The 25075-nt window shown below is 44.2% G+C and overlaps 1 protein-coding gene across 5 annotated transcripts; it reads left to right on the top strand.

The window, feature by feature from the left end:
* The first annotated feature begins 1637 nt into the window (after positions 1-1637).
* als2b (alsin Rho guanine nucleotide exchange factor ALS2 b) lies at positions 1638-24837 on the top strand. 5 transcript variants are annotated; one of them, XM_021323946.2, is made up of 35 exons: positions 1638-1790; positions 2149-2218; positions 2519-2664; positions 2934-3880; positions 5389-5728; positions 6519-6693; positions 6943-7039; positions 7251-7328; positions 7436-7639; positions 10437-10608; positions 10688-10877; positions 10953-11018; positions 11126-11288; positions 12723-12854; positions 12931-13059; positions 13167-13190; positions 17129-17199; positions 17619-17685; positions 17765-17955; positions 18029-18094; positions 18190-18288; positions 19439-19603; positions 19689-19800; positions 19877-19954; positions 20043-20176; positions 20259-20423; positions 20509-20626; positions 21787-21944; positions 22032-22148; positions 22230-22406; positions 22496-22553; positions 22637-22698; positions 22783-22932; positions 23329-23425; positions 23522-24837. In XM_021323946.2, exons 2-35 carry the CDS (start codon positions 2199-2201, stop codon positions 23558-23560), a joined length of 5007 nt encoding a protein of 1668 aa, XP_021179621.2. In that variant the 5' UTR covers positions 1638-1790; positions 2149-2198; the 3' UTR covers positions 23561-24837. The 5 variants fall into 5 exon arrangements, with proteins under 5 accessions (XP_021179621.2, XP_021179623.2, XP_012732856.2 ...); XM_021323948.2 differs by having other exon boundaries at positions 1638-1833; positions 5389-5683; XM_012877402.3 differs by having other exon boundaries at positions 1638-1833.
* The last annotated feature ends 238 nt before the right edge of the window (positions 24838-25075 follow it).

The following is a 25075-nucleotide window of genomic DNA, read 5'->3' as shown; positions in this document are numbered from 1 at the left end:
TCATCTTAGCGAATAGTGTGCAGTGATTTAACGACCGCTGGGATATGATTCATTTCCCTGGCATGGGTCAGCATTTTAATAGGCTACAGGTGCTTCATTTGGTCACATACACTACAGCTTAATTCACTGAAACAGAAACCAAAGCGGGGACTGCCAACCTGTACACTAGATGGCATCAAGTACAGGCCATAGAAATTTAGAGATTAGCATCTGCATCTTTTACACTTAACGAGCTGTGAAGTCGAGGCATATTGTTGATGTGAAAAATTCAAAGCTATGCTATCCCTCATTAGCCTCTTAACCCAATACAAATGCACCTAAGATGCCAAAGTTTCCCGGCTTGACAGAGATCATCTTTTTGTCAAAGGTTCTCGTGTTTTTTTGCAGTATTTGCTGATTCTGGCCTGTCTGCTGCCGAGAAAACTGGACTGTTTCATTACTCATTCTAATCTAATCTCCCTATGTCAAATGAGGCTGAAGGATCACGGCTGACTGCTAACAATGAGGGGAGATTAAAGTTTTATCTCATGAAATCTATTAACGTCAGACCCATTTTCACACAACCTAATGTCAAGAGAAACACGACGCAAACGTAGCACCAGCATGGGCTCATGAACTGGCACAAGTCTTCATTTCAAGTTCTTAAGAATTGCATCTTTAACCACTTTTAGACGTCTATTTTGAACCTGCTCGCCTTCCATTTGAACTACAGTTTAACATAGCAAGAAAAAAACAAAGAGGTCTCACTTTGATGTTTTGAAAGAACATTAGCAAGACATTTGGGATGTGTTACTTGGAGATTAGGTTTACTGCACTACAAATATTGCAAGCATTTTTTATTTCACAATTTGTTGTAAACTGTTTTGACTTCCATTTACCCCTTTCTTTCATAATTATGTAAGGTGACACTCTTCACCAAGAAATGGCAAGTTATCCACCTCTTTGGGAATAACGTTGGTGGGGGAAAATGCAGTCAAAATGCATTTTAGCATTTGGACTTCTTCATGAATGCAATTAACAGAAAGTGCTTACTTTTTTGGGTGAAAGTCACAAGAATGACTCAAAAGCACAGCAAATTAATGTATATGTAACAAAAAGAAGCTTATAGGTTAAGAGAGATTTCTGCAAGAAACACAAGAATTTAAACACTTGTTAAAAATGGGCACGTGGATTTAAAACAATAATGTATAAACTGTACAGAGGATAAGGACATCAAATAGTTATTGAATATTTCACTAGAGAAACCCCCATCTAGATGAAGGTCATCGTCTACGGTGAACGTTCCAGTAATAATTGATGAAAAAAGAAATTTGAACTGTACTGTGATTGGTTAAAGATTAAAAAAGATGAAAAAGGAGTTCGGTGAGACGGTGACACACAGTTCAAATCCCAATGCCTGACTGAAGCAGATTGCTACATCATCTAGTGTAGAACATCCCTGAGGAATGCTGAGATAGCAGGACATGTTTCTTTGCGCCACTCATAAACACCATTCGACAACAATGATGCAAAACACAACCTCAGATAAAAACGCAATCTTTTTTTCCCCTGGCTCGCGCTGGAATAAAACATGGCGGGGTTTTGCCAGAGGCGTACTGTCTCTTTAAGAGCCGCTCGATTCGCTCGGCGAGTGGCTCCTCCTGTTAATAGACCATCTCTGCAGCTAGCCGCTAGTGTCAACAGGAGAACAACAACAAGCAGCGGCGCTTCTCCGCTAACAGCTGCGCCAACACAAGAGTTGCCTTTTGGGTTCAACGAGCAGCCGGAGAGGCGGCCGGAAGAAGCGGCTGGTGAGGAAGAGGAGGCTTTTCTTTCCCCGGCTGCCTTTTTAAGGTCTGGCTTCTTCATTATGTAGCTAGCTGCCGACACTAGCTGGTGATGACAGCCAGCAAAGATTAGCAAACACCTGCCCGAGGCTTTATTCTGATTCTTACACGTGATTAATGATGCTCTCCGCGCTGAAAACAAGGGTTTGAACGTGGTTTTCTGTTTTTCACGAAAAGCTCAGAGCAGAGACGGAAACACCTGATCCAGCTGGTTCTGTTGGATGGTTTCAGTTTGGCTGTAGCCAGGTTGGCAGCAGTGATCTGTCATCCTGACATCCTGGGAGCTGTGGAGCTGACTGCTAATGCTTGGCTTGTTGTCCAGGGGGGTGATGACCGCAGCAGCCGTCCTGATGGAGGATTAGAGACCCACCCATGGATCCCCAGCGGCAGAGGTAGGGTAGCTCCCCGGCATGGGGGGGGTTGGGTGCTGCTGGTATAAAGCCTGCTCAGCTGCTGCTGCAGGCAGGATGGATGTGAGCACCATGTGACGTGGCCTCCGGACTGAGCTCCCTGCTCACTTCTGCTTTCAGCCACAAAACAACTGTTGTATACAGCCAAAGCTGATGTGAAGCTGGTGCCCAAAACATCTCAGATTTTACAATATCCCCCTTTAACCCCTTTGCTGAAGCGTTGTCGGCCATCAGTGGCCCTGATGGTTGGTTCTCCTCAACGTCTGTGTGTTTTCCTCCCAGCTCTGAAGGCGACGATGGAGGCGAGCGGGGTCTCCTCCACTCCTGGGGCGGCTACTCCTACGCCGTGGTCCCAGAGAGGCTGCTGCTCCCGCGGCCCGTGCTCCAGGTGGCCCTTGGAGCGCAGCATGGAGTCCTGCTGGTGGAAGGTGAGGATGCTGGCCTCCGTCCTCTCAGCCGTCTGTGGAGCCTGGGAGCCGTGTTAGAGAGAGTGTGATCAGAACATGTACATTTGACAGGAGAATAATAATTCTGTAGAGGAAATATTGCTTTAACTTAAAGGAAACATCTTGTTTCAAAGTGAGTGGCTCAGAATCAGATTTTACTTGGACTATGCCTCCAGAAGATGTTTTAACAGGAGTTGGATGTCGTTTATGTTCATGTTTCAGGACGTTTCTCCTGATTTCTCCGTTTTCAGGAGGCCAGGTGTATAGTTTCGGCGAGCTGCCCTGGAAACAGACCCAGGTGCTGCGGGCGACGCAGCCCACCCTGGAGAACGCGCTGAGCGGCCAGCGAGTGGTCGGCGTGGCCGCCGGGAGCTTCCACAGCGGGGTGGTGACGGAGGACGGCGGCGTCCACATGTGGGGGGACAACGCGGCGGGCCAGTGCGGCCTGTCGGGCCTCAGCTCCGTGCCCAACCCGACGCCCGTGGCCCTGCTGGACCCCGGCGGGCCTCACACGGTGCCGGTGCTGGAGCTGGCCTGCGGGGAGAGGCACAGCCTGGCGCTGTCGGCGCAGAGGGAGGTGTGGGCGTGGGGCAGCGGGTGTCAGCTGGGGCTCAACGCGCCCGCCTTCCCCGTGTGGAAACCCCAGAAGGTGGAGCAGCTGGCCGGCAGGTGCGTGCTGCAGGTGGCCTGCGGCGCCTCGCACAGCCTGGCTCTGGTGCGCTGCGTGGGTGTGGAGGGCATGCAGCGGCCGCCTGTGGACAAATGCAACCAGTGCAACCAGCTGCTGTACACCATGACGGACAAGGAGGACCACGTCATCATCTCTGACAGCCACTACTGCCCGGTGGGAGTGGAGGCCAGGGAGGAGCCCCCTCCCACCCAGACCTTGAAGACCTCCCCGTCTGAACCCATCCTGCCCTCCCACAGCAGCTCTGCTCCAACCCCAGCACCTCCCACCCCTGAGCCCCCCCCAGGTCCCGTCTCTGACCCCCAGGACTCACAGAAAGCATGCCTTACTAACGGAGTGCACCCGCCCTCCGACTCTGACCCCCCGCCTCCTCCCAAAGCTGCTGCCCCCGCTGCCGTTAAGAGCTCCCCCTATCCTGACGAGCGGGAGGTGAAGGAGTACCTGAGGAAGCTGTCGGACGCGTCGCAGGCCGAAGCCAAGATGGCTGCCGGAGCTCTGCACGCCCTGCAGGTGAGCCTCCAGGTGTGTGGTGTCAGAGCAAAACTCCTCTTGCAGCTTTTTATCTCTATTCGACCTGCTGATGTCTAGTGTTCGTTACTTTTGCCGCATTAAACGCAAGTATTCACACCTTTTGTCACTTTACAACCACCAACGTTGGGCATAATTGTGCAGTTAAAGACAAAGGATCGTTTTCTTTACAAATGTTAATTGGAAACCGAGACGAGCATCTGGATTAAGCGCCTTTGTTAGACCGTCTCTGGAGAACGTTGGGTACGTCTCTGACAGGTTTGCACATCTGGAGACTGAAACTTTGGGCCATTTTACTTTGCAAAACACCCCAGATCAGACTGGATTTGTCACCAATTGTGATCCAGTTGGTTTGAGCTGCGGACTTTGACTAGGCCGTCCTAACACAGCTGCACTGTTTGAGCTCCGGCTCCCTGCTTTGTTGGAGGGTGGTCCTGTATGTCGCCCCTTCCACCTCCCTCGTTGAAGGGGAGCTTCCCCACATCATGATGCTGCCACCGCCCCCGCCTGATAATCGGGGACCTGCTGGGGGTGTGAATACTTTCTGGACAAGCACTGAATGGATTGATGATTGTTTGTGTTTTCAGGTCAGGGTTTGGTTTAAATCCTCAGGCCTCTGAAAGCAGGATTCCATCTGATTTATTTAATTTTAAATAAAGTATGTTTTCCCCTCCAGCGTTGAATTTATAATCCGTTGGCTGTAGTCATAAATGCCAATAATAGTTGAGTTCATAAATAGCTAATCTTTTGCTCTGGTGGTTCTACATCCTGAGTGTGTTAACAAAGAACAAAGAAAACCTAGAATAGACCATAAATGTAAACTAGCTTAGTCAAGAAGTAAGACACAAAACTCCTAAAATATGAAACTGATTGGGGGGAAATAACGCATCAAACCGTAGAGCCAGCTTCTGGTTCTCTGGTTTTACCTACAACGACAGCTGGGGCTCAACGCGCATAATAAAACAACAAATGGCTAATAAACAAAATTTTAAAAGAAGTAAATAAGTTAATGTAATGAGAATATAAAGTCAAACTACAGCTATAATGAACTTAAGGGTAAATAAATAAATGATTTTAGGGTATCAGTTTGCAATAAGGCTGCTCTTATAGCTGGCTAATAAATAGTTTATAGACATGATGCTCATTAATCTGGAAACGCTTTATAGCTCATTCATAAGTGTTTATTGTGAGTTAATTAATCATGAGCAGGAGATAAAACTGGATATTTTCTTGCCATATAGTGAGCCCAGCTATATATATTTCATCTATAGTTGCTGATATTAAACACTTCAGATTAATTCACTGCCTTGTGAGCACAAACCGGCCTGTTTTCTCTCCTGCTCAGCCTTAATTAATGCATAATAAGCATGAATAGGACTATCAGGAGGATCCCTGTTCATCTGACTCGTCTCTGCTCTGCGTTCCTTCCACCGGTGAACATCACGCTCTTCCTCAACACACGGTGAATATTCTCTCTCTCTCTCCTGCAGCCGTCGTCGTCGGGCCGCAGCTCCTCCGCCCTCAACAGCCTGGTGGCGTCCTGCGCCTCGGCGGTGGGCGAGCGCGTGGCCTCCACCTACGAGGCCCTGTCCCTGAAGCGGATGATGAACTTCTACCTGCCGGCGCGGCTGGAGGCGCTGGGCGGGGCGGCCGACGGCACGGCCGAGCGCGTCCGCCGCGAGGAGTCGGTCCAGGCCAAGAAGAGCTCCAGCACGGGGGACATCCACGAGGAGGAGGCGGAGGGTCTGCGGCGCCGCCTCTCGCTGCCGGGGCTCCTCTCTCAGGGTAGATACGCCGTCCACCTCTTATCCTCCTCCTATGGCCCGCTGCGTAAGTACACCTTGCGCATGAGCGGCCTGCCCTGCAGCTGCTGCGCCGCCTCATCCACGCCTGCGCTGGCTCAACACCTTTTGGCTGACCCCTCAGCTGTGCTCACACTTCCTGTTCGTGTTGAAGCGTTCACGTTTGTGAGCCTCACCTCAGGGCCGGGGTGAAGCTCGGCCTCCGGGCCGTCAGTAGAGGACGTGCCATGTCTGCTCATCCGTAACCTCTCCACGGCCCGCAGTCACACCAGACGTGTTTCTGAAAAGAGGAAGTGAAAGAGTCTGATTGGAAGCGAGGTTAAAGGACGCCTCCCAGCCCGCTTTCTAAAGGGAACTGGGACCACAAGCAGCGCTGGCTTCTGTCTGAAAACAACAAGTCTCTTCTATCTGTGCCCAGCTCCTCCCTAAACACGCATCATAACTGGTACTTCAGTCTATTTTATTAGACTGAGTATGAATTGAGCCTTAATAAAATGAAATAAATCCCTCCTTCATGCAGTCAGCCCTCAGCTCCACTCACCTCCCTATGAAGGAAGCTTAAGTTCCCAGCAGGTGTTTCAGTAACGCTGAACGGTTGGTGTGTAAAAGCAGGCCCGCAGCTTCCCTGCATGTTTCCCTGAGTGCTAACTGAATGCATCCGTCGTCTCTGTCTGTGCAGGCATGGCTCCATTTTCATTCCACTGCCCTCGCTTGTTTAAGGCCGACCACAGCAGCCTCATATTTATTTATTTATTTATTTAAACAATAAGCTTTTTTCCCAGTATTCATGTTTCAGGAACTCGCTCCTCTCTCTGCAGTGTCGCCGAGGCTGTTGAGGAAAATGGGACGCTCCAGGACGCGGGGCTTCGCCCTCACCCCCATGGGAGGGGGGGTCCCCGAGGACCAGGAGGTGTTTCCCACCCTGCACACCGAGGTGTGGAGCTGGGGACACGGCGAGCACGGCGAGCTGGGACATGGAGACAACCTGGCCCGGTAGGACGCGCCGACCAAAGGGGCTTAGAGTCTGAATCAGCTTTGATCAGCGAGATTTAGCTCTGATACAGGAATCTGACGCCGGTTCCTCCTTGCTCTATTATATAAACGGGCAAAGTGCTTAGATCATGTGACTATAAAAAAAGCCCAAATCATGAGCCCTCCCCCACCGTTTAGTTTGCTTTAGACAGCCTGAAGGACCAAAGCGCTCTAACGTCTCTGTTCTTTGCTTCTGATCCGTTTTCACAGACTGCAGCCGCTCTGCATCAAGAGCCTGAACAAGAAGGAGGTGATCCGCGTGGCAGCCGGCGCCCATCACTCCCTCGCTCTGACGGCTCAGTCTCAGGTTCTTCCTCATCATTCTTTTTATTTGTCTGTACTGTACTTTATGTGGTAGGCCAGCACAAACAGCTCAAAGTGTTACATTCCTGTGTGGTTGTGGCCTTCAGTCTTCTGAGATTTGAGGGACCAAGTCATCATCACGGTCTTGGCATGCTACACCCGCAGCTTTGGGAGCGTACCTTTAGAGTAAAGGTTTGTGCGTCTGCTGTCTCCAGGTGTACTCGTGGGGCAGCAACCTGTGCGGTCAGCTGGGACACATGGAGACGCCCAGCACCGTCCCACGTCTGGCAAAGGTCCGGGAACCAACCAGGCCCTCATCCACCTGCAGCTTCAAACTGATTCTTTAAGTCATGCCGGCCTTTTGTTATTGACTTATCTTTAAATCTATCTCCACTTGTAGCTGTCGGAGGGGATCCGGGTGTGGGACGCGAGCGCAGGAGAGCGGCACACTCTGCTGCTGGCCGACGGAGACTGCATCCAGCCCATCATTTACTACAGCGGGCAGCAGGTGAAGGAGGGCGAGGATGGGGGAGGCCTGGAGGAGGAAGAGGAGCATGTGGGAGGCTACACCCAGCAGCCGGTCCTGCTCCCTTTCTGCATGAACGTAAGGCGCCGAGTTCTGTCACCTTTTCACTTTGTTTAAAATATACGGTGGATGTGAAAAGTGTTCAAACCCCTGTTGAGAGGCCAGGGTTAATTAAAGCATGATGGTAAGACCATGCCTGAAGGAAGATAACCGCTCAGCATAATGCTGTGGGTCTGTCCGCTGCTTCTAACTTTACTGATGACGGTGTCTTGTTCTGCAGATCCAGAGGTGTGGTTGTGCTCTCTGATGGTTTTACGGTGGCTATCTCTGTGACCAAAGTGTCAGTACTGCTGTTAATCAGATCAGATGTCTGAATCTGCTGAGCCGTACCGTGGGGTACCTAAGGACAGATCATCAAGAAATACAGTCACGTTGTTTCTTTAACTGTGACAATCGCCGTAATCCTAAAATTTGATTTAGTTATTCAACGTGGGCCCCATCTGGGAAACAGGCACTAAAGTCTTCTGGTTCTCAGCCTTAACTCCTCTACTACATGCTGTACAACGACTACTGAGCGTGGGTCTCTGTCACGTACTATGACTTTACGAATTTCTACGCCAGTAGCTCACTCTGGTTACATACGAAGGATTTCCCATTAAATAACCGCCCCCCCTGTTGGCTCATTATATTTTATTTCTGTGTTTTACACTGGTTTTTCACCATTTGTTAGTAAACAAAGCACTTTAGTGCATAACCAAACTCGCAGCGCCCCCAACGTGTCAGGAGGTGAATCGATTCTGAGGAGCCCCCTAATCGATTATGAATTTTGCGTGAAATTATTGCGATGCATCGATTCTTCAATTATTTTACCCACCCCTAATAGTGAGGCCGCATGGCCAGTATGATATTGCTCGTGCGTGCAATAAGTAAACAAGGAGGAGCGACGGAGCCGAGCGATTTCTGATAGCTCTGCGGTGCTGCAGACAGATGGCCCAACTATGTTACCGTCTGCTGATCGCGCTCTGTGCAGAAATTCTTCTCAGGCTCAAAATGGACCGAGTGAAGACTATCGGGACGAACACTTGCCGTATATTGTTTTATTTAAAGATGAATAAACGTTCTATGCCTTACGTTCTAAGGACATTTTTCATCTCTTTGTACCACGTGTTGGTACGGAGTAGGCGTGTAAACCGCCAGCTTTATCTCAACACGATATAAAGCTGTCTGTTTGGATGACGATACCATGTTTACCGATATAACAAAGTCTTATGATTTCCCATCGATGCGATCAGTATGATGTGATATCATCCACCCACCTAACACTATTATTTACTGTTATTTACATTGATATTAATTCACAAAAAACAAAATGTGATTTGACCTTTGTATTTCTAAGCATCAGGCATTTAAATCAAAAACGGCATCCACACATCCATCTGCTCTCGCTGCCATTGGGGGGGGGGGGTTCAGTACCACGTAAAATGGACCGGCCAATCAGGATCGGCGGGCGGGATTTTCATAGATGTGACGTATCAGAGAAGTGACTGTTTGGATTCAGACAACAATGGCGGCTCGCAGCGAGGAAGCAAGCGATGACACTGATCCTGTTATTTCACCGCCGATCTCCAATCTACCGAATATTAATTCTGTAAAAGAACACCAGAAATTTTGTTTGTGGAAACCATGTTTTCACCCTTCTTCCAACCGGGTCTGGCAAGAGCTTGTAGCGCTCCAGGAAACACGACGGATAAGTGGTTTATCCAATCATGTGCAAGTATTTTTTATAAGGCCCCTCCTTCTGAAATACATCTCCAATGGAGCGAGCCCAGATGGATGTGAGGAGCTCAGTGGAGTGAAATCCTTATTACAACCTCACTGCAAAAAGGGAACTAAGAGTAAGTAACGTTTCTTGAAATTAGCATATTTTCCTCGGTTTGAGGAGCTAACTAAGACTATTTGCCAATGAAATTAGTAATTTTAACCCTAAAATAAGATAATTAGATATTTAGCACTTGAAATAAGATGATGGAGATGAATTGGTCCTATTTTAAGTGCAAAAATCTTATTCCATTGGCAAATAGTCTTATTTACCTGCTCTAATCAAGGAAAAATACATTGAAGAAAATTTCACTTACTTTTAGTTCCCTTTTTACTGTGTTTACATTTTTAAGTTGTTACTCGAGATTTATTCACCCTTGCTGAATAGGTCTCATTCTCAATTGGTCTTTTGCCTGGTTAAATAAAGGTTTAACAAAAAAACATATATCTGTTTCTTTTGTTTGTTTTTTGTTTTATTTTCATAGTCGTAGTACGTGACTAGGCCCCTTTAAGGATAAGTAAACTAACTTAACACTTCTTTTTCTCCTGAATAACACTGCAAGGTGAACCGAATCTCATCATTATTCCACCATAAAAGATCTGAAATGGTATGACAATTAATAGACACAAATAATTCCTGTAAAATATGGGATTTTGGGGCCAACTTAAAAGGTTATACTGGGTTAATTAATTGGTTCACTTTAGTTTCATCATATGCTTTCTAATATCCCATGTGGGCTTCATACATGTAGCCCAGTTGAATCCTATTTTTGCCTAACACCCATCCAATCAGCCTAAGTGTAACCATATGGGCTCCTTATTGAGCTTTTGGAAACAGATGCATGGGGTTAATTTGTTATAAAGTCAGTCCAACTATTGTAGTCAGAGCTTGGTCCGGCCCCTGGGACTAACCAATTAGAAGACTGCATTTTATAGTTACAAACTGTAATGTGACGTGAAAATAATCAGCTTTTCGTTTAATCCGCTTCTTGGCATGGATACATGGACATTTTTATGTGGAACTGTATCATTTGTAATAATTTTTTGAATGTTTCAGCTCGGCTATGTGAGCAGTGTGGTCGCAGGTGGTAGCAGGTGTGTAGCGCTCTCTGACAGGAACGTGATGGGCCTCATTGCCAGCCTTCACGAGCTGGCGTCAGCGGAGAGGAAGTTCTACTGCAAGCTGTGTGACGTCAAATCACAGGTTATACGCCCCCTGCTGGAGCTGGGTGAGAGAAACAAGTTCTGATGGTATCTGCAGCTAAACTGAGTTTTCCGCTCATTGCCACTCTTTGGCCCGTTTGTCAGAGTGTCTGAGCTCCGCCCTCGGGCCGGCGGTCACCGAGCTGCTGCAGACGCTGGCGGGTAGATTCAGCCTGCTGGCTCATCTGACCGGGCAGCACGCCGCCAGCCTCACCGCCGACCTGCGACGCGGACGGGACGTGAAGAGCCTTCTCATCCTCGACCACGCCAGCATCTTCCTAGACTTGTACAATGAGTACGTTTTGCAGCATGCCTGCGTTTTTGCACTCAGACCAAGCTTCTGTTTGATAACTCCTCTGTTGTTTTGAAGCTACTGCTCAGCTGTGGGCAACTTCTTTGTGATGGGTGGTTTCCATGCTCTTACAAAACCGTCCTTGTAAGTATAGATTTACGGGTGAAAACAGAGTTGTTAGTTTTAGCCTGAAAACATGAATTTTACAACATGAGATGCTGATTTATCTTTATTTAATTTTTTCCCCCAAGGGACATCTTTGGGAAAACTCCAGAGCTGCTGCAGAGGCTGTTGGAGTGCAACGAGGAGAACCCCACCACCTCTGACCTCCTGGTGGCGCTCTTCTATCTCCCAACTCAGCACCTGCATGAATACGGTCGGCTGCTGCTCAAACTGGCCACCTGCTTTGAAGTGGTAGGCAGAGTAGAGCCAAGCAATTCACTTTTTTAAATGCTGAAATCTACTTAAATTAGTTGATGCTCCAAACCTGCCGGGCCACAGCCATTTGTGCTGATCGTTTTCACCTCATCCACAAAGTTTACTGAAATGAGCTTAGATGTTATTATTCCACCTAATGGAAGTAATAAGATTGCAGAGATTCAGACATGAGGAGAAGGGGTTCCAAGCATAGTCACCATTTTTTATTCTGGTTGAGGACTGTACTTGGACTAGGCCATTGTCACGCCTTGATTTTAGTCTTTTTCAGCCATTGTGTTATAAATTAGCAGTTTTGTTTCAGATCGTTGTCCTGTTCAGAAGGTTTTATGGTTGACTCGGTAACTCCAAGGTGCCCAGGCCCTTCACTACAAAACAAGCTTAGATTATCACTTCTCCATCAGCTTGTTTACCATTTAAATGAATTGTCTGTCCTCAAATGGGGTTAGTTGTGGTCCCACTATTGATTTAACTTAGGGACATTTGGGGTACTGGCTGAACCCATCTGTGGAACTTACTCAAAACTGATCTGATCTCAGCTGACCTTTAAATCTATATTTGGTAATCCTGTTCAGAAACACTTTTAGTTACACTGGGTGAAATGGTCCTTCCATCCAGACAGTAGTCACTACATTATGTATTCACAAAAGGAGGTTAAAATGTTATCTCTGTGGAAGCTGCAGGCCAGAAAAACTCTGACCAATCCCTGCTATTCCGTCCGAATAGTTTATGCGCACTTCTAGTGTTTATGTATCCGTTTAGCCTAGCGGTTAGCTTAGCGGTTAGCTTCGGTGTTAGCCGTTCATTGCCAGTTCTCGTCGCAGTCCATTTTAAGGTTTGGGCCGGCAATTACAAGGCTGTAACATGGATAAAAGTAAACGCTGTGAATGGGATTGCCTTAGTAGACCCATCGTGCTCCCAGCTTAAGCTGTAGACAATGACAATGATGATCAAGTCTGTTAAAAACGCTAACAATTAGTAATGATATAAAGCCCTTCATAGATTGACGGGAGACAACAGTTGTTGTTTCAGGGCATCGCTGGTGTCTTTCCTCCTGGCGTTGCATTTACTCAAGGTTGTGGCTCACTTCTATTTACTTTTTGTAAAAAAGGCCAAACCCTTTGCTAATTATTCGCCTGTCAAGCAGTCAGGAGTGTTTTTCTACTTCGTAGTGGCGTAACAAACATTGTAGTAGACATCTGGAATGATAAGTGCTTTAGCTCAGTTGCTTCAAGGCAGCTTTGAGCATTTTCTGTCAAAAAGAGCGTGACGGTGCAGTTTCTGTCAAGATGTTGTATAATCATGTTAAACTGTCCGGAGGCAGCAGCTCCCCCTGTTGGTTCAGGGTACGATGTTTAGACGATTTATACTGGACCAAATCCTCTTCAGTGTTGTATTCGTTTATTTTCTCAGAGCTCCAGTGATTACCAGAAGCTGCAGGACAGCTGTTCCAAGTTTGAAGCTCTGGCCCTGCAGCTGAAGAGAAAAAGGAAAGAAGCTGAGTGCACCTTCCACTTCTGGAAGAGCTTTCCGGGCAAAATGACGGTACTTCTGCGGTCTCGGCCTTCTTGCTGCCTTGTGCTGTTGCAGGAGGCTGAATGTGAGCTTTGTCTGTGGTCAGGACTCCCTGAGGAAGCCTCACCGCCGACTGATCTACGAGAGCAGCAACAAATCTCTGACGGTGCAGAATGCCGGCAGGTTTTCCGTCAACTGGTTCATCCTCTTCAACGACTCTCTGGTGCACGCGCAGGTCAGCTCCACACACACGTTCCCGCTGCCTCACATCTTTGGCTGTTCTGCTTTTTTCTCCTTGCTGTGTTTTTAAGAGTTTGTGTGTGCTTGCCTCTGTGCTGTCAGGGCGTGGCGCCTTGTAAAAACCTTGTAAGTACGCAGCCAGCAGAACATTTCAGCTCAGTTACTGTAGATCCCTCCCTGTTCAACGGTCTTCATCCTCGTCTTCCTTTTTCATCGTGTCTGTCTATGTTTTAGGAGTTTAGGGCTTTGTGTCAGCAGCTCTATTTGACAAGAACTTTCTAAGTTGCTCAAAAACCTGATTTTTTTTTTATTGTATTTTTAATACTTGGGGCAATAATGATGGAACTAGTTTGATTTTAAATTTTAACTGAGGTCTATTACATCTACCTTTTTTTTATTTTTTTGGACTAACTCAATCTCATCATGAACCGCCTGGAAATTTATAATCTAAGAGGAATGGATGAAGATGCATCTTTGTGGATTATAGCTGGAGGATGCAAGCCTTCAGGAATCTTCAAAAATGATTCAGTCAGATTTAAATGAAAAAACGTCCTTAAGGTTACATCTGATGTAAAGTTTAATTTTGTTACCCAGGGTGGCATGTCTTTTAGACAAACTGCAAACCTTAAGTTACTTCTAATGGTAGTTACATGTCTACTCAGCTCTCCTTATTTCTACACAGCTTTCTCCAAATGAAACGAAATCTGTAGTGTTGTCCACGTTGTTAAAATATGAATATCAGACAAATAAATCATGTTGGGCTTAGAAAAAACATACAGGAAATGTTAAGTGTCTGAAAATAATGTCCCCTAAAAAACAAATGCAGCTAAACTAAACTGAGATACGGTAAACTAAACCATTGTAAGAGAGACGCTAAACTCTACTAACCTAAAATATGATATGGTACGCTCAACTAAACCAACATATGATGTAGTATGCTCCATTAAACTTATGTAACATGGAGTACGCTCAGCTAAGCAACATAAGATGTGGTACACTTAAGAAAACCAACTTTAATTAAGATTGCTAATTTAAAGTAACATTAGATAAAATGTGTTTAACCAACTTTTAATACAATAATCACATTTAAAATTGGACACACTAAACTATCAAAATACAGTAAGCTAATTTTTTAAGTTAAATACGCTAATCAAACTAAATAACAATAATGTAGTCTAAGTTAAGCTAAGATGAACAAAACTAAGGTAGGCTATACATTGATAAGAACAGCTAGCATCAATAGCTGAGATAAACAGAGGTAATAAACTAATCCCAGCTAAAGCAGAATAAGCTACACTAAGAAGAAAAATGTGCTATAAAAGTATGTATATATATATATGTGTGTGTGTATATATATATATATATATATATATATATATATATATATATATATATATATATATATATATATATATATATATATATATATATATATATATATATATATATATATATATATATATATATATATATATATATTAGAGCTGGGCGATAAATCGATTTAATCGATTAATTCGAATTTACAATTCTTTAGGATTTCATTTTTGGAAAATCTGGATTTTATTTTGCCAATACACTCATTGGGTTTCCATGAAGAGAACAGCATGTGATGCTGAATATATGTTTAGGCAAATGTATTGTCAAAATATTAAGTGGAAACTTTTTTTTACCATAATACGAGGTTCTTCATACACTTATTTTATTTTTTTTTTAACTTAGTTTGAAGTTCACAAGTGCAGTGAAGCCTGTTCTTAGCTCAATGTGTAATACCACTAGCAGCAAATGTTTTGTTATATTTTCATTGTTTATAATGCACGGCTGCCATCTTGTTTTACAACCCTACTTTACAGCTTGTTTTTAGTTGCACTTTGAGTTCACGGCAAACTCCCTGACGAAATGCTTGACATAAAAGCAGGGTTTTAAAATAATTTCTTTAATTTCTTTTTATGAAACAAAAAGGAGGAAAAAAAATCGATTAATCGGATTTGGTATGATAAAATCGGAGATTTATTTTTTAATCCATATCGCCCAGCCCTAATATATATATATATATATATATATATATATATATATATATATATATATATATATATATATATATATATATATATATATATATATATATATATATATATATATATATATATATATATATATCAGGTGTCACTAATTCTCACTTTTCGTGTGCAGTGTACTTTTTTTTCTGGAATATGTTGAAGACGAAGCCTCAGCTGTAGTGGAAGTAAAGATATTCAACTTCCAGTATCTGATAGGGGAACTTTTATTCTGAAAAGGTCATTTCAGTCCTACAATGCTTTTTGTGTTTGCTAACGTGTTCAGTCAGTCAAAGCTCCTAAATCCATTTATGGCTTCCAATCACAACCAACAGGACCAAAATGATCTTAATGCAGGCGCATTATTGCCCAGAAAGTTTTGAGTGATACTCAGCCCTATCCTGACCTCCCCCTTTTGCCTGTTCTCCACCTCAAGGACGCTGCATGGGAAGATAAACCCTTCGCAACCAAGGCTCAAACAGTTTAATCCCTTTGTTGTTTATTTATACACCCACATTACCATCAACAATGATTGATCTATAGCCAAGAAAAGGTGATAAAATGTTTATTTCCTGGGAACGCCTTGGTTTAAACTGTTGTTTTATAATGTCAATCAGAGATAAAATCACCAACAGTTTTTTGTTACCTTCTCTAAAGCAGTTTCCTGATTTTCCTTCTTTTCTTCCAGTTCCTTTATGTCTGTGTTCCCATCCTTGCTTTAGTCATTGAGTTAGTTTTGTGGTTGTCCTGCACATTTCAGTCCTCTTTTTGTGTGTGTGTGTGAAACCTGCTTGAACATGCAGCAGTCATTGCTCTTTGAATTAAAAACTCTGTGGGTAGAAGCAGGGTTAGTCTGTCCTTAGAAGATGTTCTGTCCTGCGAATATGGGAAGCAGGGCATCGGTACAATTTAGAACATGCATGTAAAACCATATGTTGTTGTGCATGACTGATGATGGTCATTTTAAGTCTGTCATTTATTTGTACATGATGTGTTTTTTCAAGACCTGGAGTACAAAGCCTAGAAATGTTGTCATTGTTTTCAAAATCATTGAACCAAAAGTTTTTTTTTCTTTTTATTCATGGAAAATCTTTAATATGTTTACATTTATAGTGAATAGCTATAATAAGAATAGGAATAAAATGTGCCTTTTATATAAAATAGACAGTGTAGCATATATGGAGATTCTTCTTTAAAGTCTTAAAGAACCATATAGATTTGTAATATCAGCTGTTCCAGCCATAATTCTCATGTCGTAGTAGAAATTCAAGGTGGTGAGTTAATGATTGTCTTTTTGATGAAAAAAGTGGGAAATCTCCATAACAAACATCTTATACTAAACACTATTTACAGTAAGTTGTGTGGGAAAGCTTTTATAACCGTGAGTGGCATAAACTTCTGAAGATCTTACGTGAATCTTTTTTCATTTACTTACAGCATTTTCTGTGGGAGAAATGAAAAGTCCTGTATGAAAACAAAAATTCAAAGTTCAGGTATAAAGGGACTGAAATGGGGGGTCTTGAGGTGCAATCTTTTGTCTCAGGGGATTTGATAGAAAACTGAGCACAACACCAGCGAGAGACAGACTGAGTGAACGTGGACGTAAATACCTACGTTTTAAATTGTACACGTGGAGGGAATACTGATTTATTTAAAACAAAGCATTTCTGAATATTTCCTAGTTTCAAAGTCTGACGTGGGACGTCATCGCACGCTAAACATTTTAAGGTTAAATCTAACTGTAACGGTAGATTGTACACTGTACATAAAAAACAGCCAACCAGCTCCAATCGAAGGATTATATAACTTTGATTTTAATGTTGAAGATGTTTGGAGAAATTTCTACATAAAAAATCTTTGCTTTTTTTCCTTTTTGTTGTGAACTGTTGGAGTTTTTAAAGCTCTTTCACTGTTTAATATATGAGATTTGTTTATAGAAAACCCATTTTATAAGCTTTCACCTTTTTATGGTTATGCTTTTCTGCTCTTTCTTTCTCCTCCTGCCTCTAGTTCTCCACCCATCACATCTTTGCGCTGGCCACACTGTGGGTGGAGCCAACACCTGACGATGATCCTGGACTGTAAGTCGTTGAATGCGGACATATTAAAGCAGACAGATCTTCTTATATCTTAGAAATTAAGTATTTTTGACATGTGGGGGGCTAATTTGCATTTAAAGAGACAGGAGTAGAAGAGGGGCTGTGGGGCAGCAATAACGAGGAATTCAAACCCAAAGCATCACAGTTCTACTTTATATAAACCACGACTGAATAATTTCATAGTAAAAGGAAGGCATTAAAAAAAACACAATACGTCCCCTTTAAGGAATTCTTAGGATAACCAGTCTTTGTGTGAAATGAGCCTGGACTGGTTTGAAGCCATCAAACCGTCATATCTAGTGCTTAATAAATGCTGTAATTTGAAATATCTGTGTCCACTGAGACGTGTGGACGAGGTTAGGCGTGTTGTGGCTAATTGTAGAATATGTTTCTGTGTGTAGACAAGGATTGAAGGTGGTCGCGCCTGAGGAGACCTTAACCCTGCTGGCCTCGTCGTCTACTGAGAAGGTGACTCTTCCAACAAGCACAACTCTCTCCACCACCGCTGCTTTTTCTTTACACTGACTTGGGACCTTCGTATTTTTAGTCCAAGTGGCTCCGCGCCATCAACCAGGCGGTGGATCAAGCTCTGAGCGGCGCAGGGCATGATGTTGGCAGCTCGCTGTCAAAGTCAGAGCCTCCCATCTCCAGGACCGCTTCGTACACGTTCTACAAAGACGGGAGGCTTAAGGACGCGACTTACGAGGGTCGTTGGCTGGCTGGCAAGCCCCACGGCAGGTTTGTCACTGTTGGACCTAAAGGAAGCATTTCAAACAGACTGATTTCTGACATTTGTGGCTTTTAATTTCAGAGGCATTTTAAAATGGCCTGATGGGAGGATTTACACCGGATCATTCAAGAACGGACTGGAGGATGGGTGAGCCGCACACATCAGCTGGAAATGTAACTGAACAATAAAAAGAAACACTTGTGTTCTTTCTTTTTTTTAACATTTTGCATGTTTTTGTGCAGCTTCGGGGAGTTTGTTGGCCCCAATAAGGCGCTGGGCAAAGATGATATCTATCAAGGTTATTGGAAAGAAGGAAAGATGAATGGCCTTGGGACATACCGGTAGGTCAGACTAAACTGTTACATTTATAAGTTTGCTTTCTGTTTTTCCTGAGCACTATAAGCTCAGATTGTTGTTCAGAAACTTCAATATTTCTTCAGTCTGGCTGGATATTTGACCACACTAAGCTAAATTTGTATAGTTTGTTTACATTAGTTGTTGTTTTTTTGGCTCAGATTGGGCTTTTAATCATAATTCACAAATTTTGAACTGAGTTGGTGTCAGGGATGGGAAATATTTAGTCACTTCCCAATTCAATAAGGATGCAGAAGGTTAAGATACATTTGAAAGTTGATTCATTGATGTAAACCCCATCCATAATAGTTTTTCAATACTTTGTTTTTAGTTCAACAAAAAATAAATAATGAATACCTCAGACAGTAAAAAATTTTATTACTGAATTCATAAAAAGACCTGCGCTACCAACCATGAGTTCATCATTTCACAAGAAAAAAAAAAAAAAATCCCAACGACTCGACTGTTGCAGGTCCTTCCTGGCAAACATTGCAATAAACTTTGTCACTAGCTTTGCCTTGGCTAGCTCGATTGTCCTCCAGTTTACGGTAGCAGGGTGGAACCATGTAATAGGATTCCTTATGTCTGTGGAGTTTTGAAATATTTCCCTTTAGTTTAACACACAGCTAGTATGTAGGGCTCTTATTGAAGTCCCTTTGGCTTCAGTGTGTGTGTGTGAACTAATGTGTTCACGATAAACTGTCCTAGTTAAGGTTGTGTCCGTTCCAAAAGCCTAATCTTGTGTTTATTCATTCCAAAGTTACTTTGGATAGTTAACAGTTTTGGAGGAGAGGCTTGTTTTTGATCGGTACCCTTCTAGTTCCTGGCGACGTAATTTTGGGTCTTTTTTCCAGACCTTTTGAAAAGTTGGGACAAACTTGTAACTGCGTACAGCTGATGTTGGACCTGAGGATCTTGGAATCTGACATTGTTTAGAAATGACTTTGAAAGATGTTTCCAGCTTGTCTAAGTCTACAATTCTCTGTCTGTGGAGTTCCTTGGTCTTTGTCATAGTTCTGAGCCGTGGTCGTGTCAACAAGTGCTTCCAAACAAATAATTTTATGATGGGAAAGAAAAGGTGCATTCAGAGGGTCTGTATATTGTCTAAGAGCCTAAAGCTCCTGTGTCCGGCTGAAGGTATGCAAGCGGCGAAGTTTACGACGGTAACTTCCAGGATGGCATGCGCCAAGGTCACGGGATGCTGCGCAGCGGGAAGCACAACACCTCGTCCCCCAGCGTCTTCATCGGACAGTGGCTGCAGGACAAGAAAACAGGCTATGGAGTCTTTGACGATATCACAAAGTATGCTCGGAACTTCTCTGAGATTATCTCCGCAGCGTGTTTTGGTAGACGATTCCCTTACGAGAGCTTCCTGTTATGTGTGCAGAGGGGAGAAGTACATGGGAATGTGGCAGGACCACCAACGGCAGGGCATGGGGGTAGTCGTCACCCAGTTTGGTCTGTACTATGAAGGCGTCTTCAAGGACAACAAGATGATGGTGAGAATGTCTGACTAACTGGCTATAAAAGATCAAAATTGTGAGAGTGGAATTAAATCGGGTTTCCATCCTTTAGGGTACAGGAATCCTTCTGTCCGAGGATGACACAACCTACGAGGGGGAGTTCTCCGATGATTGGACCCTCAGTGGAAAGGTGCTGTAAATGTGAACTGATATAAGCAAACTGCTGGTGGTGGAATGAGCCCACTTTGGAGATTAAATGCTTTGTCTCTGTGGCGTAGGGCGTACTCACCATGCCAAATGGCGACTACCTGGAAGGCTCCTTTAGTGGCGAGTGGGGGTCTGGTCTCAAAGTGACAGGCTCCTACTTCAAGCCAAACCTCTTTGATTCTGACAAGGACAAGAACCGGGCCGTGTAAGTTCATGTTTCTTTGGTTTTCTTAAACCCTTCAGATTGAATCTCTTACTATGGTCTCCATGTTTCTGGGATGTCGCAGGAAGCTGGGCCGTCTCAGCGTGAGAGCGGAGGAAAAGTGGCGGGCAGTGTTCGAGGAGTGTTGGAGTCAGCTGGGCTGCGAGGCGCCGGGTCAGGGGGAGCACTGTAAGGCCTGGGAGGCCATTGCTGTGGCCCTGACCTCCAACAGGCAGCAGATACAAGACAGGTGTGCACCAATGAGACTTTTAATGTTTTACAGTACTCAGAGAGCACCAGAAGCAGAGCTTTTATTCCTGATGTCGGTTTCTCAGTCCAGACATATTGTCTCGGAGTCACAGTAAAACGCTGGAGGGTCTGGAGGCTATCCCCCAACATGAAGGGCCTATCACAATAGAGAGATATCACAGCATCCGGCTGTACCTCATCAAGGTGAGTTCAATTACTCCTGCTTTTTGGTATATATGTCTAATTCAGTATTTACCAGTTCTTTTTTTCAGTATGAAATCTGCTTGATCCAATCATAACCATGCAAACGAGTGTAGAATGGCTCCTCTTTGTTTTGGTGTCCCTCAAGGGTCTGTACTTAGTCCTGTTTTATTCACATTTGTATGGGGTCCTTTAGGTTTTGGCAGTATATTTGCCTCTGTAATGCATACAGGGCCCAGTTTTTGACACTCTTTTGATTCCTGACAACTCTCCTTTATTTCCTTTCTAAACTCCACCTATAGGAATGGTTTTTAGTTTTTAAAAATAAGCTTCTTAGGATCCTTTTTCTGACTGTCCTCATTGTGCAGAAACATATACAGTTCCATCCACATTTACTGCCACTCCTGGTAAGGATGTGCAAAAGTCTTAAAATAAATTATCTATTATTACAGTTGCAGAAACTCACTCCAAAAATAAAGGAGAAAGAAATCTAAACTTTAATTTAGTACATTTATTCAGTATGGAAAATTCTCATGTCAAGAAATAATTGTTTTCATATACAATCACTGGTCCATGATGCCATGATGTTCTCTAACTAGGTTCTCACTGCCTTTACAAAGATAAACAAGCCCACAGCATCACAGATCCTCTACTATACCTTCTAACCATGATGTTTATATGGTATTTCAAAAAGTTCATGCTGAGATCTACTCTAGCGCAGCTCCCAGCGCGGTTGGAACAGAACAAAGTGCAGAGAACAGCTGTTGCACTTAACAGGGGGCATGAGGTGTTTCTCCACATATTGATCCTTTTTCGTCTCAGAGCCACCTGGAGCTCATTCTCAGTCTCATCTGACCAAAGTTCCAGTTAAAGTCACAATTCATCTTACTAAACAGCCCATGTTTACATTTGTGAAGGTAGAAAAAAAGCTTTTTGTTTTCTGGCATGCCACTCAAACAGCTCACATTAGTTTTAATGTGAATTATTACAGACCTGCTTGAATATGTTAGGTTTTTTTATGTATTTGAAGTGCTTCAGGTGCTCAAAAAACATTTACAACCATAAAAATCTAGAGGGTAAAACTGAGCTATGTTTTCTTTACTGTGAATTTGTTTGAATTTAGTACAGGTTGGGCTAAACATGTATCCTGTCCCCAATTTAAGGCATGCGACACCCCCCTCCATCCCCTGGGCCGGCTGGTGGAGACCCTAGTGGCGGTCTACAGGATGACCTACGTTGGCGTCGGTGCAAACCGTCGGCTGCTGCCTCAGGCAGTCAACGAGATCAAGTCTTACCTCGGCCGCATCTTCCAGATTGTCAGGTACAAACGGGAACGTTTTCCACCCAAAAAAGATGCTGCTGCTTGCCGGATTTAATCGTCTGGCCTGTTTGTGTTAAACCCCTGAAGGTTTCTCTTCCCTGACCTGCCAGAAGAGGGCGGTCTCATACCCGAGCCAACAGAGAGCCTTGGAGACAATGAGCAGGAGACCTCCACTGAAACCCGCACAGAGTCACCCAAACCAGGGTAGGAACCTAGCTGCGTGCTGCGCCTCTCAGGTGGAACAGACCAGGATCAACCTCCTCTCTTTGCGCTCTTGCTTTCCAGCCGCGTGGTGAGCAGCTCGGCTCTGCTGCTGCCCGTCCTGCTGCCTCGCCTCTACCCGCCACTCTTCACCCTCTACGCTCTGGAGAAGGAGAAGGAGGATGACATGTACTGGGAGTGTGTCCTGCGCCTCAACAAGCAGTCTGACCTCGCCCTGCTCGCCTTCCTGGGCGTCCAGCAGTAAAGCCACTCTGTGCTGAAACACCAACGACTGCATGGGAGGGGAGTCAGGCCTGGTGACTGTCTGTTCTCTCTCTGGTCTGTTGCAGAAAGTTTTGGCCTGTTTCCATCCCCAATGCTCTGCCTGCTCCCGGACAGAAGCAGCCGGTATTATTATTTCTTTAAATCTTATTAATCTATTGCTCTAGCTATTCTACGCATAGCCTCCTTTAACAAATCGTGCTCTGTAGGTCATCTCAAGCACTAAAGACGTCTGCTTTGCCTCTGCGGTGGAAACGCTGCAGCAGATCAGGTACAGCTCAGCTCTACAGTTAGAGGACAAGTAGGAGGACAATGAGCTCAGATCAGCCAGCATTCCCGTTTCTTGTATTTGCAGCACAACGTTCACCCCGTCTGACAAGCTGCAGGTGATCCAGCTCACCTTCGAGGAGATCACACAGGAGGTGCAGTCGCTGCTACGGCAGGACTTCCTGTGGTCCATGGACGACCTGTTCCCTGTATTCCTCTACGTCGTGCTGCGTGCCCGGTAAGTCGCCGGCTCTCCCCGATGGTTCAGCCGGAGCAGAGGGTTTGTTTGACTAATGAGCGCGTACGTCACATGAAGGAAACCTTTTTGTTGACGCTGGATTTAAGATAGTCAGATCATCCAACCATTTATTCATCCGTCCGTCCCTTCGTCCATCTAGCCGGCCATGTATCCATCCAATCAACTATTTCTTTGTCTGTCGTCTATTCATCCATCCATTCAACCAAGCAACCAGAAAGAAAATCTAGACATACGATGGGTGACCCAGGATTAATCCTAATAAAAACCTGAGGCACCTGATTTCATTGAAAATCTACAACTTTTCCTCTGTGAAGGTTCCTCTGTTATCCTTCCTTGTTCTTCTTTGGACATAACCATCTCACGATTTCTCTGTAGAATCCGTAACCTTGGCTCAGAGGTCAGCCTCATCGAGGACCTGATGGATCCGTGCGTTCAGCATGGAGAGCACGGGATCATGTTCACCACCCTGAAGGTGATGCTCAGCCACACTCTCTCTCTCTCTCTCTCAGCTCTGCTGCGTTCTCACAGCCATATTCAGGTCCTGCACTCTTGTCTGTTCAACCTGCAGGCCTGCTACTACCAGATCCAGCACGAGAAGATCACATAAGACGAAGACTCTTCCTGGAGGCCCATCCCTACAGCAGAGGATCTTACGGCTGCTCGGGAAGCAGGATTTCTACCCCGACAGCTCCTTCAGCTGCTGTCACGCAGACGAGGATCACCTCATCTGTGTCGACTTTTCTCCTCTGATCAGGAAGATGCACATGTAAACCATGAGCTACTTTCTTTCTCTCCTGATCCAGGAGGAGTCGGGAAATATTTGGAAGTTTTATATCGCCAACTGTGTTGGTTGTGTCGGAGAATAAGAAGTTTGAAGTTCAGCAAAGTCCAGAGGAGTATTGTGGACCGAAGTTTCTTACCCGATGCCTGCAAAGGAGCTGCAGAGGTCTCTAGAAGCAAAATCCGATTTTGAAGTATTTTCACTTATTGTTTACTCATGGCGTCGTCATCAACTCGATGGTACGCCACTCTGTAGCGCCCTCTGGTGGAAGCTCTGCCGGGTTTGTACAGAAACTATTTCAAAGATCATGCATCCTGCAGATGAACCCTTTTAAGGATTAAAAAAAAGATAAATTTATGCAAAAAACTGATTTATTAAATGAGGATTTGAAAAAATAGATAAAAATCTAAACTGCTTTAACTGTGACTCTATATCAAGCTGTTTTTGTTTTGTTTTTTTCTTATGTAAAACTTTTGGACCCCTGACAGAAACTTGGACTGACACTATCGTCAAGACTCACAGAGAATTTTTGTGTGTTTTTTTTTTTTTTTTTTTGTTTGTTTGTTTTCTTGACAATCTGAGCCTAAATATTACAGATGAACTTTGCAGAAACCTTTAGAAAATCATCTTTGACCGTCGTTTATGTCATTCCAACGGTTGTCTGCATCTAAAACGATAATCTCCTCTAACTGAAGCTGCGCATGACAACTGACTGTACCTCACGCTTTTGTTTGTAAAAATGAAAAGATGACTGTAAGGTCAATGCCCCCCCCCCCGCCCCCCCCCCACTTCTTCCTGAATTGACCATTTTACATGGTGTCAAATGTGCCGAACTTTTAAACAAAAACAAGGTGCAATAAATATGATCGACGGCTGAGTGAATTGACAGTGCTTTGAGCAAAAATAAAAAAATAATAAAATAATTTTAATACCAGTCAAAGAAAACCTGAATGGAAATAAAAAGTAGTTTTTAAATAATTTCATTACTTATGAGCAAATCTGTCCTAATCCTGTGTGAAAAATCGATTGCCACCCTTGTTAAATGAACCAGATTTTTGAAAAGCAGAGATTGTGAGATTAAAAGACAACTATCTCTTTTGATCCTGAATATACTTTCATTGTTGACGAGCATTGGGGACATGATCGGGCTCTAGGCGGGATTATGTAGATGATAGATTAATGGTCCAAGGAGAGAGCCCTGTGGTACGCCTTAAACGTTGGTCACGCTCAGATGGGGAGTCAATAGGCCAGAGATTATAAAGAAGCTAAAATCCAAAGAAACCCCAGAGGAGTATTGTGTATCTTTTTAAAGTTCACAAGAAAGTAAAAATATCTGGTAAA

Source organism: Fundulus heteroclitus, chromosome 24 (genome assembly GCF_011125445.2).
Source record: "Fundulus heteroclitus isolate FHET01 chromosome 24, MU-UCD_Fhet_4.1, whole genome shotgun sequence".
Taxonomy (NCBI): domain Eukaryota; kingdom Metazoa; phylum Chordata; class Actinopteri; order Cyprinodontiformes; family Fundulidae; genus Fundulus; species Fundulus heteroclitus.
This window is presented reverse-complemented; position numbering and strand designations above follow the sequence as displayed.

What these genes read in the sequence shown, in the direction of transcription:
- als2b (XM_021323946.2), top strand. Translation starts at nt 2,199, where the DNA reads ATGGATCCCCAGCGGCAGAG. An exon ending in GCTCTTACAAAACCGTCCTT is followed by an intron (nt 11,019 to 11,125) that starts GTAAGTATAGAT and finishes TTTTCCCCCAAG; the next exon opens with GGACATCTTTGGGAAAACTC. An exon ending in TACGTCGTGCTGCGTGCCCG is followed by an intron (nt 22,933 to 23,328) that starts GTAAGTCGCCGG and finishes ATTTCTCTGTAG; the next exon opens with AATCCGTAACCTTGGCTCAG.